At 40.2% G+C, this 11804-nt stretch overlaps 1 protein-coding gene across 1 annotated transcript in view; it reads left to right on the forward strand.

Moving 5' to 3' along the window:
* The window catches only part of LOC104469331 (polypeptide N-acetylgalactosaminyltransferase 9), a gene marked incomplete at both ends in the record, with an annotated part of 134173 nt that overhangs the window by 27812 nt on the left and 94557 nt on the right, over positions 1-11804 (forward strand). Inside the window, one exon of the mRNA XM_010083791.1 lies at positions 2077-2257. Coding sequence (XP_010082093.1) covers positions 2077-2257 — 181 coding nt within the window. The remainder of the gene's footprint in view (positions 1-2076; positions 2258-11804) is intronic.

Raw genomic sequence — 11804 nt, forward strand, 5'->3', positions numbered from 1 at the left:
TCAAAAGCTTGGCCATGCCAAGAATATTTTTCTGTAGGGCGTCCTTTTTTTCTCAGTCTGCCCTCCCTCCTCCTGCTAAGACTCATGATTCTCTCCGAGACAGTTGAGTATTTCAATGCATGATGATGAGGAACATGAAGAAGGCATCAAAGACACAAACACAAGCAGGGTCTGCCCTGACTTGGGATCACTGATTGCACTATGAGGTGTGTATTTTTGTAGGCAATGTCTGAAATTCAGTAGCAAAATTCCCGAGTACTGTGGGTACTCAGTCCTTTTATGTTCAGGCAGACTATTAGCAGTGTTGCACTTAAGCTTAGTGCAGGATTTTCTCATAAGCACCTACAGTAGAAAATGCTAATTTTACTCTTTTGAACCACTAATGAACCACTGTCTCTGTGTTCTTCTATAATTAAGCAGAGACAATGATGGAGTTACAACAAGTGAGGACAGTGTTAGTGATGAGGTGCAAGAGAAATTCCTTCATGAGGGACTAAGCTGTCCCAGACCTTCTTGTGACTTGGAGAAGCCAGCCCCAGCTTTGTACTGCCTTGCGTGTCTTATAGTAAATGTTGATAGTTTCTTTCTGTCTTTCTCTTAATTGTTTAGTTGAAATCATGACATTTTCCTCTTGAAAAACTCTTAATTTGAAAAATGTTGGGTAGGTCAAACTCTAATTGTTGTGCTCTGCATTGTAAATTATTTGGAGGATATTTGCACATTTCTGTGTGGTATCCCCAAGACTATTCTAAATAAATTTTTAGCTTATAATGGCTTGTTGATAGTGAGCCTTTTGGAAAGGAAAGCTTTGACATTAAACACAGGGTATTTGGGGAGCTTATTTATGATAATTCAGCACCAAGTTAAATGCCTGTTGCCATGGAAGAGGTTCTTGGTGATGGTGATCATATGGGCACTTTTTATGTCAGCTTAATTCTGTTTTACATGTATTTTTTGAGTTGAGCAATAATATACCAGTGAATGAAACCTATAAACACATTGTTGACTAGCTGATATCTCAGCATGAACCAAGTGGGATTAATTATTTTAGCTGAAGTGTGTCCAAACTTCCTGACACTACAAGCTTCACACAGCTGAGTACCTTACATAATATATAGATTTCATTCATCAAAGATCTGAAGGACAGAGGAAATCTGGAGTAATTCCCAGGTGAGAGATGGTGTCAGGTCCCTAGTAGTTTAGGCACATCTTTGTGGGAACAGGCTGGGCAAAGTGTGCAGCTGAGTCCAGTTGACTCACACAGTGAAGTTAGATTTACTCAGTTATTTCCCACCCAGCAGCAGCTGGTGACCAGTTGCGTAGCTGTATTCACAGTGTGGCAACCAAACCTGAACCATTCAAGAGCTGCAGGTGGTCTTAGAACCACAGAACAGATGCCTCAGCTCCAACACTTATTGCAGAACCAACATTATTATGGAGTTAAACTGGTAGATTTACATGTGGTAGAAATGCAACGTTATCTCCCTTAAAATGAATGGAGCTATGATGGGTTATAGCAGGAAAGGGCCTGGCCTCCAGTTCTTACGAGAAAAAAATACCTTTTCCTCCTGTACTCCTTCCCATCTCTCCTGAGTACTTCAGCTTCTAGGTTAGGGCACCTAACCCACAGAACAGACAGCTACGGAAAGTGGTGAGTGCTAGGATGAGTTCCTTAAGACCTCTTAATGGGAATGTGTTCTGATTTTGTACATTTCCACTATATATATAGTGAGATGAAAATAAATCTCTTAAGGATAATTAGGCCTTTTGGAACATTTGGAAACAAGATTCCTGTTTCCAGGGACTTGTACGGGAAAAAGGAGAAATCATGAAAGCTGCTAATTGATTCTTTACAGTTTGCTTATTAGTAATTATGCACTGATAGTACAAGATGTGTTGATATGGAATCTGGTTTGAAAAGCTGAGGATAATTTCCACAGAGCCATGAGGGTTTCAGAGCTGAGTTTCATGGGAGTTCAGATCTTGTTTATCTAAAAATGTTCTGTGGTCACAGAAAAGCTTAAATCAATTTCCTTTATATTAATAATTTATTTTTTGTTGTTGTTGTTTTATTAGGTCTGGCAAAGCCCATGGGATTAGTTGAAGGTCCAGGAGGCTTGGGCCAGGGGGGAATGGCTGCTACCCTGAGAGACGATAGCCATGAATCAGAGACTAAGTATGAAGAATATGGTTACAATGCCCAGCTCAGTGACAGGATATCACTGGACAGGTCCATCCCTGACTACAGACCAAAAAAGTAAGTTGAATTCCACATTATTATTAAGAGTAAGTGATTGATTGTTGTTCTGCTGACCCATGGTGGCATTATTCTCTCCACATCCCTTCCTGGTTAGAGTATGACAGCAGTTAGTTACACGTATACCCCTGAGTTTAGTGAAAATTAAAAAGACCAACCGCCATGTCAAGCATGAAGTGCCATGTTAAATGCATTGCTAATTCCGTGAGTAACGCATTAATATGCACATTCAAGGCCTCAGATCAAAAATTACATCAGGATATTGGTGCTTATTGGGTTTGGTTCACTTAGAAAAGGCCAGATAGTGCCAGCTGAGCCCACTGTCAGAGGTGGGAGCCTTGGTCTGTGCTTTTTGTAGTCACATGCAATGGAGGGCAGGGCAGTGACAACAAACGCTTAGTAGGCACTGGTCATTTAACACACCCACACCCTCTATCAAATCAACTGCCTTTTATTTAATTGCATTTGATGTTCTTAGAATTGTCTAGTCGGGGTTTACAATGTACTGAAACATGGACTAACTGTAAGCTATTGGGATCCTATAACTGCAGTAAGGTTTTTTGTTTGTTTTTGGAATGTGTGTTTATTTTTATTCTAGTGTTAGGGTCTTCATATGCCTGTGCTATGTTTGACATTGCAATTATATGTTTAATATTTATACCGATTTATTATATTTTGTATTAAACGCCTTTCAAATCTTTCATATTTATGGAGTTGTGTATCTTCCAGATGAGACATCCGCACTGTCATCCTATGAATGACAATGAGTAATGTCTTAATGCAGAGGAGATCAGCAGCAATGCCTAGTTACTCTCAGGAGACAGAATTGAAAAGAATACTTAATTAATTTCTAATAATAATCTTCTGTTTTCAAAGACCCACTGGGGCTCCTAGGCAGAACTGAAAGTTAAATAAAAAAGTATCTTATTAAGCAGTGAGAAAAGTTTAGCCAAGCAAAACAGCTGTGCTCTGTGAGTAGATTGCAATTGAATTAGGATTTTAGGCAGTTCAAGCTGCCAAAAAACAAAATCCAGCAAAACAAAACTTCAGTTTAACTAGAAATTTCATTAGCTGTGTTACATATTAATCTCATCTCAGAAGTATTGACTCAGCATTTGTTTTTTCAGAAACTTGCTGTACAAAAGAAAACCCAGATAAAAGAAGTGGCAAAGAAAAAAAGAAAGCTACTGCTTTGATATTGCATTTGCTGCAAGTATGCTGACTTGTCCAATGGTCTGATCTCTCCATCTCTCTTGATGTATCATAAAAATCCATCATGGAATTATTCTGGAGGAAAAGTCTGTAGTTATGCAAACATCTGAGTTGCACATCGGATCTGGTCCAAAGACCCTTAAAATCAGTGTGATGTTTTTCAGATGAAAGTCAGTGAGGTTTGACCTGTTCTGTTATTAGCTGCTGCCGTCAGGTGGATAATAAATGAGAATGCTCTACTAGGAAATACAAAAGCAAAGGTTGCAGAGCTTGAATCTGACTTTGGAGCTGTCAGAAGTATGAGATCATTTGCAATGCAATGATGTTTCATTTCAGATTATACTCTCCCACAGTTTTACTTGGAAGCTCTGATAAGTCAGTCCGTTAAGCTTTTTGACATGCTCATATTGGGAATCTTGTAAGGCCATGCTACGTGATTAACTGTCTGAATTACTGGGAGAACTGCCTTCCTTGTGGTGGTTTGACGCTTTTGAGGTGGTTCTAGATGCTGGAATTTAAACACTTGTCTCTAGATACAGATGAGTCACAGGAAAACCCTTCAGATTGAATTTGCTATGAAAAAAGAGCGAAAGCTTGGAGAAGGTAGGAGCTCTTATTACATGAAGAGTTTTATCCACTTGTATCAAAGGAGCTTTGGCTGCCATTTGGTTGCCATTTTCTATTAGACATTTCTGCTGTCCTCACAGGCAGTATTTTTTGTTTCTGACCCCATCAAATGCACAGCTACTCATATACAGTTTCTCTTGGGACTTCCCTAATGCTGAGAGGCAGTTTTCCCTCCTTACTCTATCAACCTCTTCTTATCCACCATGTAGTGTGGATAAGAATGCTTACCTAACAGGTGATAATTGTGCATCACAGCCATAAGGCAAAGCTGAGCTTGACTTTCTGTTTGGTCTAGATGCTCTGCTCTAATTATATATTGGAGAGAACAAAATCTCCAGATCTTTGAGACAAGCTTTGGGAAAACCACTCTTGTTTTGTCCAACTTTGTATGCTGACTTTCCCAATGGTCTCATCTCTCCATCTCTTGATAATAGCTCTTATTGCTAAGCCCTTCTTAGTCCTGCTTGTGATTTATATTCATGTCATTCCCAGAACTTTTCATTTTTAAAAAGGGATGATTTTTCATTTTTAAATTGAGAAGAAAAGTACAATTAGTCCAAGGCCATGTACAAAGTCCCTGCCCAGTCTATGAATAAAAACACCTGAATTTGCATTCTGAAAGCATTAAACCATGCTTTCTCCCCATTCTGGCTTCCATTTAAAATGTTCAGATCTACATATTTGCACACACCAGTAGGTATAAAAGATATGAACCAGGAGAATTTATACTCAAGTCTGCATTGCATAGACACAATTTATGAAAGTAAACATGATTTCACTATGCAAATGTGGGACTTGTAATATTCCAAGGCTTGGTCTTATTTTAAAATCTTGATCAGAAATATTGTCTTTTATTTCATTTTATCTTTGAACTCCCCTCTTATTGTTGTCCAGTATCTTATTCTGGCTGAATAAGCCTTTTGTTCCATCTACTAGCATAGCTTCAGTAAACATTCAGCAGTTTAATTGCTTTTCAGGAGGTATTTTAATCCCCACAGAGCAAATTAGAAAAATATGTTACACTAAAAAGATACACAGCCAGACAGCATGACCATGAAGGCTCCTAAATTGGAGTCACCTCCATGTCCTTTCACTGCAGTAAAGTCTGCAAACATGAGCGGGTGGTCCTGCTCTCGAGATGATTTTCCCAAACACTCGAATTGTGTTCTGCTGCTGCCAGTGCAGATATTCCTTTTGACTTGTAAGCCTTTTCTTTAAGATAGGAATCGCGAAGTCAGTACAGGAGGCAACAGCAGATTTGTGCATGTTGTGTTTTTTGTGCCAAATCGAAGCGATGACAGTAAATAGCTTGCTTGCGATTACAATTCACACAATAATTACAAAATTATAGTTTGATCCTAACGCGGTGTAATAAGTATGTCTCAGCTTTTTCTTGTCTGATATTGCACCTCCCACAGCTTGAGTGAATCCCTGCCTCTGTGTAGAAAGCAGACAGCCCTGGGGAAACAGTTCAAAAACATACTGTGAATTGATATTTCAAGCTGTGTTTAGTTTCAGGAGACATGTCATAGAGAGAAGTTGCAATTCTGTTTTATAAAACAATGCAAAGCCTCCCCACCGTTTGTAAGCTTATTCAGTGTGACCTTGAACACTGTTTTTATTTCTTGTTGGATTTCACCTAAATCAAATGGGTTGATTTTAAAGTTGTGCTGACGATCTTACCATAACCCATTACATGTCTTAATGGTGACTTTTGCCTTGAAGCAGCTGAGTACAGTGCAGCTGAGTGCTCTGAAAAGATGCAAGGACCAAGTAGTGGGAATGAAATGTGTTTGAGTTCAATGTCAGGCAGAATACTCAGGATTTATTATGGTTGATTGATTTAGAAATGTTCAGCTAATCATCCTAGTATTGGACTGACCTGAGATTTTGCTTCATGTACTTAGTGGAAAGTGGTTGAGATCTTGTCATCTGTTAAAATATATGAAAATAACTCTATAATAGTGGCTTGGTTAGTACTGACTGTTGTTAACTCTAAAGTAATTTTTTTAGTATGTACGAAATCTACATTAATGCCAAAAAAAAATTTGTAGGATTATTTTTGTCACAAGGGAATTAATAATGCTTGTTATGGAACTATTTTCGCCTCCTGTCATACAGGCACATATCAATCTTGAAAAACATTTCTTGAGTTAAGGGTAAGCCACAAGAAGAAGTGGCAAGGAAAGCAGCACAGGTCTCTGCACGTCCCTGCTGCAGCCCCATCTTTGCTCCCTGGTGTGCTGAAGTTTTTCAAGGGCTGTACCACCATGGAAAATGTGTTGCAGAGAGCTCAGGATGTCAGATGTCCTGATCTCTCTCCTCAGCATTAAAGTATTAGCAGGACGTTCTATCCTTCACTAACATTCCCTATTTCCTCTGTGCAATGGGAGAAAGAGAAACTTCTATTGTAAGGAACAGGTTATTTTTCCCTTGGAAGCACACGGCTAAGCTAGAACTTGCTCTGTGGTTCCCTGGGAAAAGTGTTATTTAGTGGTGAAATATTATTGCATTAATTTCCATTTATGTTCTTCCATATTCAAAATGAGTGTTGTGATCACATAAACCTGAGTACTTGGTGAAGATAAATCCAGCATTGGCCAATGACTCTTATGTATATGCGTGGGAAAGCATAAGCACGTGTATTTGTATGAATTATCTCTACGAATACATGTAGATGTAGAATAGCCTTCAATCCTACCCACGGGGATGCTGTGAAACCTGCTGGGCTGTGTGTGTGTCCTTCTTACCATAATGTCAATGGGCCAACATTTGACTGAATAGATCTGGAGCAACACAGCTGAGTTTTTGATGGAGATCTGCACTTTTGAATAAAGCACCCAGAGTCAGCCACCTAAACCCCCCACGTAGTCATTTGTCTTCAAGTGGCTGAATTTGTTAGGGGTGCTGAGAGTAGAGAAAGAGAACAGGTTTAGCTGGGATATGCTGTATTGCTACAACAGGCTTCAGGAACAGCAGCAGCCATCCTTCTGCCCTTTTGGGGGAGTAACAGCCTTCACTGCTGCCAGATGTAGCACAAAGTATAAGTCTGGGCTCCAGTAGCAAAGGATCAGACTCAATCCTTCCCAATCACGCTTGAAGACAGAGGTGCTACAGCCCATATGACAATAGATTTTGACTTTATCAAAGATGAAGAATGCAGAAAAAGTCAAAACCATGGGGAATTTCATTCAAAGGTAGGGGAAAAGGCTCCCAAATTTACAAAAGCTGTTTGTTTTACAGTGTGGCATTCTGGAAAATTGGGAAGTGTCAACTTACCAGATGCTGTCAAATGTAAGCGTCGTCTCTCAGGATAACATTAATTCCCCTGCTCTTTCTGGTGCACAGGCTGAATCACAAGGGGTTGGATTAAACAGGTGGAACACCTGTAAATCTGGCATTTTCTAAATTTCTATCACTTCACTTTGCAACTTAAATAACTTCTGAGGTTTCTTTACATGCAGGACACGTCCACACGTATGCACACATGAACTCGTCAAAACCACTTGCTTGTGATGCATTATGCAGACTTTTGAGAAAAGTTAATATGATCCTGCAGCTTCCATAATGGCTAAATTGGCTTTTACAAGAAATTGCCACTGCTTGGTGAGGATCTTTAATTTAACTGATCTTTTCTGTGCAACTTGATGCAATAATACTAATGTATGGATTCGGTCTGCTGGCTCTATCAGCCAAAAAAAGATATTTCTTTGTGTTATAGTCATGGATGTTTGTATTGAGAAAATTCAGCCCTAAAGAACAACTTATTAACGCTGAAGCAACTCAAGTCTTTAGCCATAAAAAGTAGAGGAGTTTAGGTCTTGGAGGAAATTACTTTCATTTATTCAGTTCTTTTATAGAAGTGAACATTTTCGTTGCTTGCTATAGACATCTCACAATAGCAAAGGAATTGCATCTCTAGGGCTCTGAAGTGTAATTAATGGTTCACTCCGCTCTATACCTAAGGAAAAGCTTTTTTAATTATCTATCAAAAAGGATTCTGGACTTGATCAAGTGGTGCTATCAAGGGGGCAGACTTGGTAAATAGACCTCTGATTTGTTCATTCAAGGGTTTAATAACAGTAGTTAGGATGAGGCCAGCAGCTAGACAACAGCCTTTCTGTAAGAGCCTGTCCATCAGTGACCAGCGAGCTCAAACCTTTGGAGAGTGCAGGATGCTCACCTTTCATTTTGACCCTTGCTTTTGCCAGCAGAGCTCTGTGCACTCACTGTGATTTTTTGAGTCATCACTCAGCAGCTCTCTCAAGCCAAATCACAGATGTGTTAGCAAGTTATCTGTGGCGAGAGGAGGGTCAGCAGCCTGGTACAACAGCCCCTGCCCGAGGCTGTGGGAGCGGGCAGCTCCTCTGCCGGTCTGTGCTGGATGTCCCTGCAGGAGCAGGGCAGGAAGGCAGATGGCTTTCAAAGAGCATCAGCTTTTGGATCAGTGGATTGGAGAGGGCTAGACCTGGTGGTATTTGATTTTCTCCACCTCTGCATCTTGCTCTGCCTCATGACCCACTTTTCAAATTCTCTGGGGACACTGGGTGTTCTTTATACTGCTTAGAAAAATGACACAAGAATCTTCAAATTAAAACAAACCCTTAGGATTCTTCGCAGGTTAACCAGAGTGCAACATAATGGGCTCCTTTGCAAGGAATATTTGAACTGGAACGGATCCAGAGCTTTTCAGGAATCAGAATTTCTGATGAACAGAAAATGACAACTGAAAAAACAAAACCCCTAAAAATATTTTGTATCAGGCTGAATGCCTTCAGTGAAATGATTATTTAAACAAAATGTTTAGACCAATGAAACATACAGTTTTCTGTGAAAAACTGAGTTTTAAAATAATGAATTTTCTATCACTAGCCTCTGCCAATACTTTCAGATTAATGTCAGGTCACAGTAAAGTGAAACATTATTTTTAAGTGTTTCCTCTTTTCAGCTGACAGTGTTTCACAATCACAGTACTGGCACAATATTCTGATTTCAATTAAGCTTATTTTTTAACAGGAAGGTTTTCACTTTTTCACCCACTGAATAAATCTAAAAATCCATGCTAAAATTCTGAAAAAAAAACCATTTTTTGGCCATTCTGATTGCACATATGACGTAAGCTGAAGCAGAGAGAGGGAAAAACAGAGACAGAAAGTGGAGCAGACAGAATTACCTCTGGGCAACAGATTGGGATTGCTTACTGGAGGCAAATTGAGTAGGAGATGAAACTAACTAAAGTGTTTTAATTAGATCCCAAATCAATGTCCTGATGTGGATTTTGGACAGCACAAAGGGGGCATGTGTGTACACATGCTCTGGGACTCTATACAGATCTCATCCAGCTTTGCCAAGTTACCCAGGCTGGACATTTTCCTCAGGCTGCGAATCCCCTACAAATAGCACAGGACTCTGCGCACACATTATCTGCACGCACTGTTGGCGATACAGCTTCAGAGAGACACACCCAAGTCTGGGCTGGCTTTCCATCTTGCCCAAGAGCAGAAGGAACTGGTGTGGGCTGAGTGAATTCCTGTGCTGCTCCCTCTGCGGAGAGCCAGGCTCTGACCAGCCACTGCAGTGTTTAGTGTTGTAATTCTGACTCCGTTCATTTGGGATATCGGTTGACAACCAAAATTTGCTCATACTGCTGCCTCTGGGCCAGTTGTGCCTATTTGTGTATCTCTGGGTATGTCAAAGGCTTATCCCTGCATTTCGGGAAGTGTTTTGTGTTTGGCTGCAAAGGGCTGAGACTGGAACTGTGTAAAGCCCTCAAAGGAGGGAAAAAAACTCCTGCTCCTTTGGCTGGGAAAGGAAACTCCCTGTGAATCATAGGTGCCACCAGCCAGCCCCTGGCTTTACACCCAGTGCTGCTTGTTTATAGCGTACCTCTGGAGTTGTCCCTGTGACCTGTAGTCATGACTTGACCCTGTTCATGAAGGTGCTGTAGGTCTTCTCCCAATCTGCTGGAGCTCTGCTCACTTTGCATAAATAATGATATAATAATTGGAATGTGGGCTCAAACCTTCATCTCCAAAATCCCAGGTCACCATTAGGTCTTTGAATATTTAATTAGTTTTACAATGTCAAATTGCTCCAATGAGAAGACTGACTGAGGAATGGATTAACACTTTGACTGTGTTTCCCAATAAGAACAAAAAAATATCGAGAAACTTTCCAACCACTTTTTGAGGCCATTATCAGGAAGGTTCTCAGGCTGATTTTATTTGATCAACAGAACTAGGGTCTGACCATGAGGTAGGATCACGAGACTGCCCGGGTTGCAGGACACTAATACTTTGCCTTCTGCTCTGTTGTGCGTAGGGGTTGCTGGCCCCATGGGGTTTGGGCAAACAGTACCAAAGTTTTTTGCAGGACACGGCTCCTAAGCAGTCCACAAACCAGACTCCATGCTGTCTCCACAGTAGCAGTGCCAGATATGTGTCAATGTCTCGCAGTTATTTCTGTTATTCGATATAAGTTTTCTCTGGCTTTTCCCATTAGATATGTTATTGATTCCCTTTTGTTTACTGCTAGGCTTTCCAATTAAGTAGTGACTTTAATTATTCCATAAAGCATATAGCATAGATCTTGGTTATTAACACTGGCCCATGGGATAACAGAAGGAGGAGCAGCAAGGCTAAATTAAGCAAAATCATAAAAATGAACAACCTTTTCCAAAAACCCACCTTATGTTCAAATGCAGTAATTTTCCTCTTGTTCCATTTTTGCAGTGTCTTTGTGTATATTAATTGTTGAAGACAAGTTGTGCATGAGTGTCAGTACTAATAAATGTAGATTTAGTGAAGGCTGAATTTGATTAACTAGGGAGCATGAAAAATAACTGATTGCACTGTTGTGTTTAAATGCAGTAAGGCTGGGAGCCATTTGCTGCTGTTTGTCTGCACCAGAACATACTCTGGAATACATGAATAGTTTACCTAAGGTGGGTTGCATAACATTGACTAAAAATTAGACATCTAATTTAAGATGATATACTCGGCTGTCTTTATTGTCAATGGAGAAGAAGACGACATGGTAGCATTGCTTAAGATGTACAAGATGTAATGTCCTCTGGAGGTCTTTCTCTCAGGAACCTAGGACAGCCAGCTTAAATAGGATTTCAGGTGAATCCAATCCAAAATGTTAAATGCTCCAAGGCATACAGAAACAAGAGGGAATTTCTGTATTAGCAACACATGTTGAAGAATGACCTGCCAGCATGGGCAGCCTGGGTAAGGTCCCCACCCAGCAGCCATGGAGGCAAAAGAGTGGATGCAGCACAGTTTTCAGCTGGGAGGAAAAGAAAAGATGATCAAAATGGTGGTTTGCATCCTTCAATTTTTCTTACTGATCATAAGACTAAATGTGTCTTGTGTGACTTGTACATTTACAGGGGCCTTAAAAACCTTTTTTTTTTTTTTTTTTTTTAAAGTATGCCTTAGGTACTGCTAAATTTCTGAACCTGAAAACAGAGTGCCACAATGTTTTCATAGCAGAAGGAGTATTTCCTCCATAAGAGCGATGGTGGGGTGCTGTCTTCAAATTGCATATGCTACTCTTTCACCTGTAAATATATATCTGTAGTGTGGAAGCCTTACTGAGGTCCAGCCATGACTTGCAGCTGTGTGGAGCATTTTAAAGTTTCTTTCATTTCTGTCCCCTGGGCCCATGGCTGTTTGTTGTCCGCTGTCGCTTCCAGGGAGAAAAG

This window comes from Pterocles gutturalis, unplaced genomic scaffold (assembly GCF_000699245.1).
Source record: "Pterocles gutturalis isolate BGI_N339 unplaced genomic scaffold, ASM69924v1 scaffold8360, whole genome shotgun sequence".
NCBI classification, from domain to species: Eukaryota; Metazoa; Chordata; class Aves; order Pterocliformes; family Pteroclidae; genus Pterocles; species Pterocles gutturalis.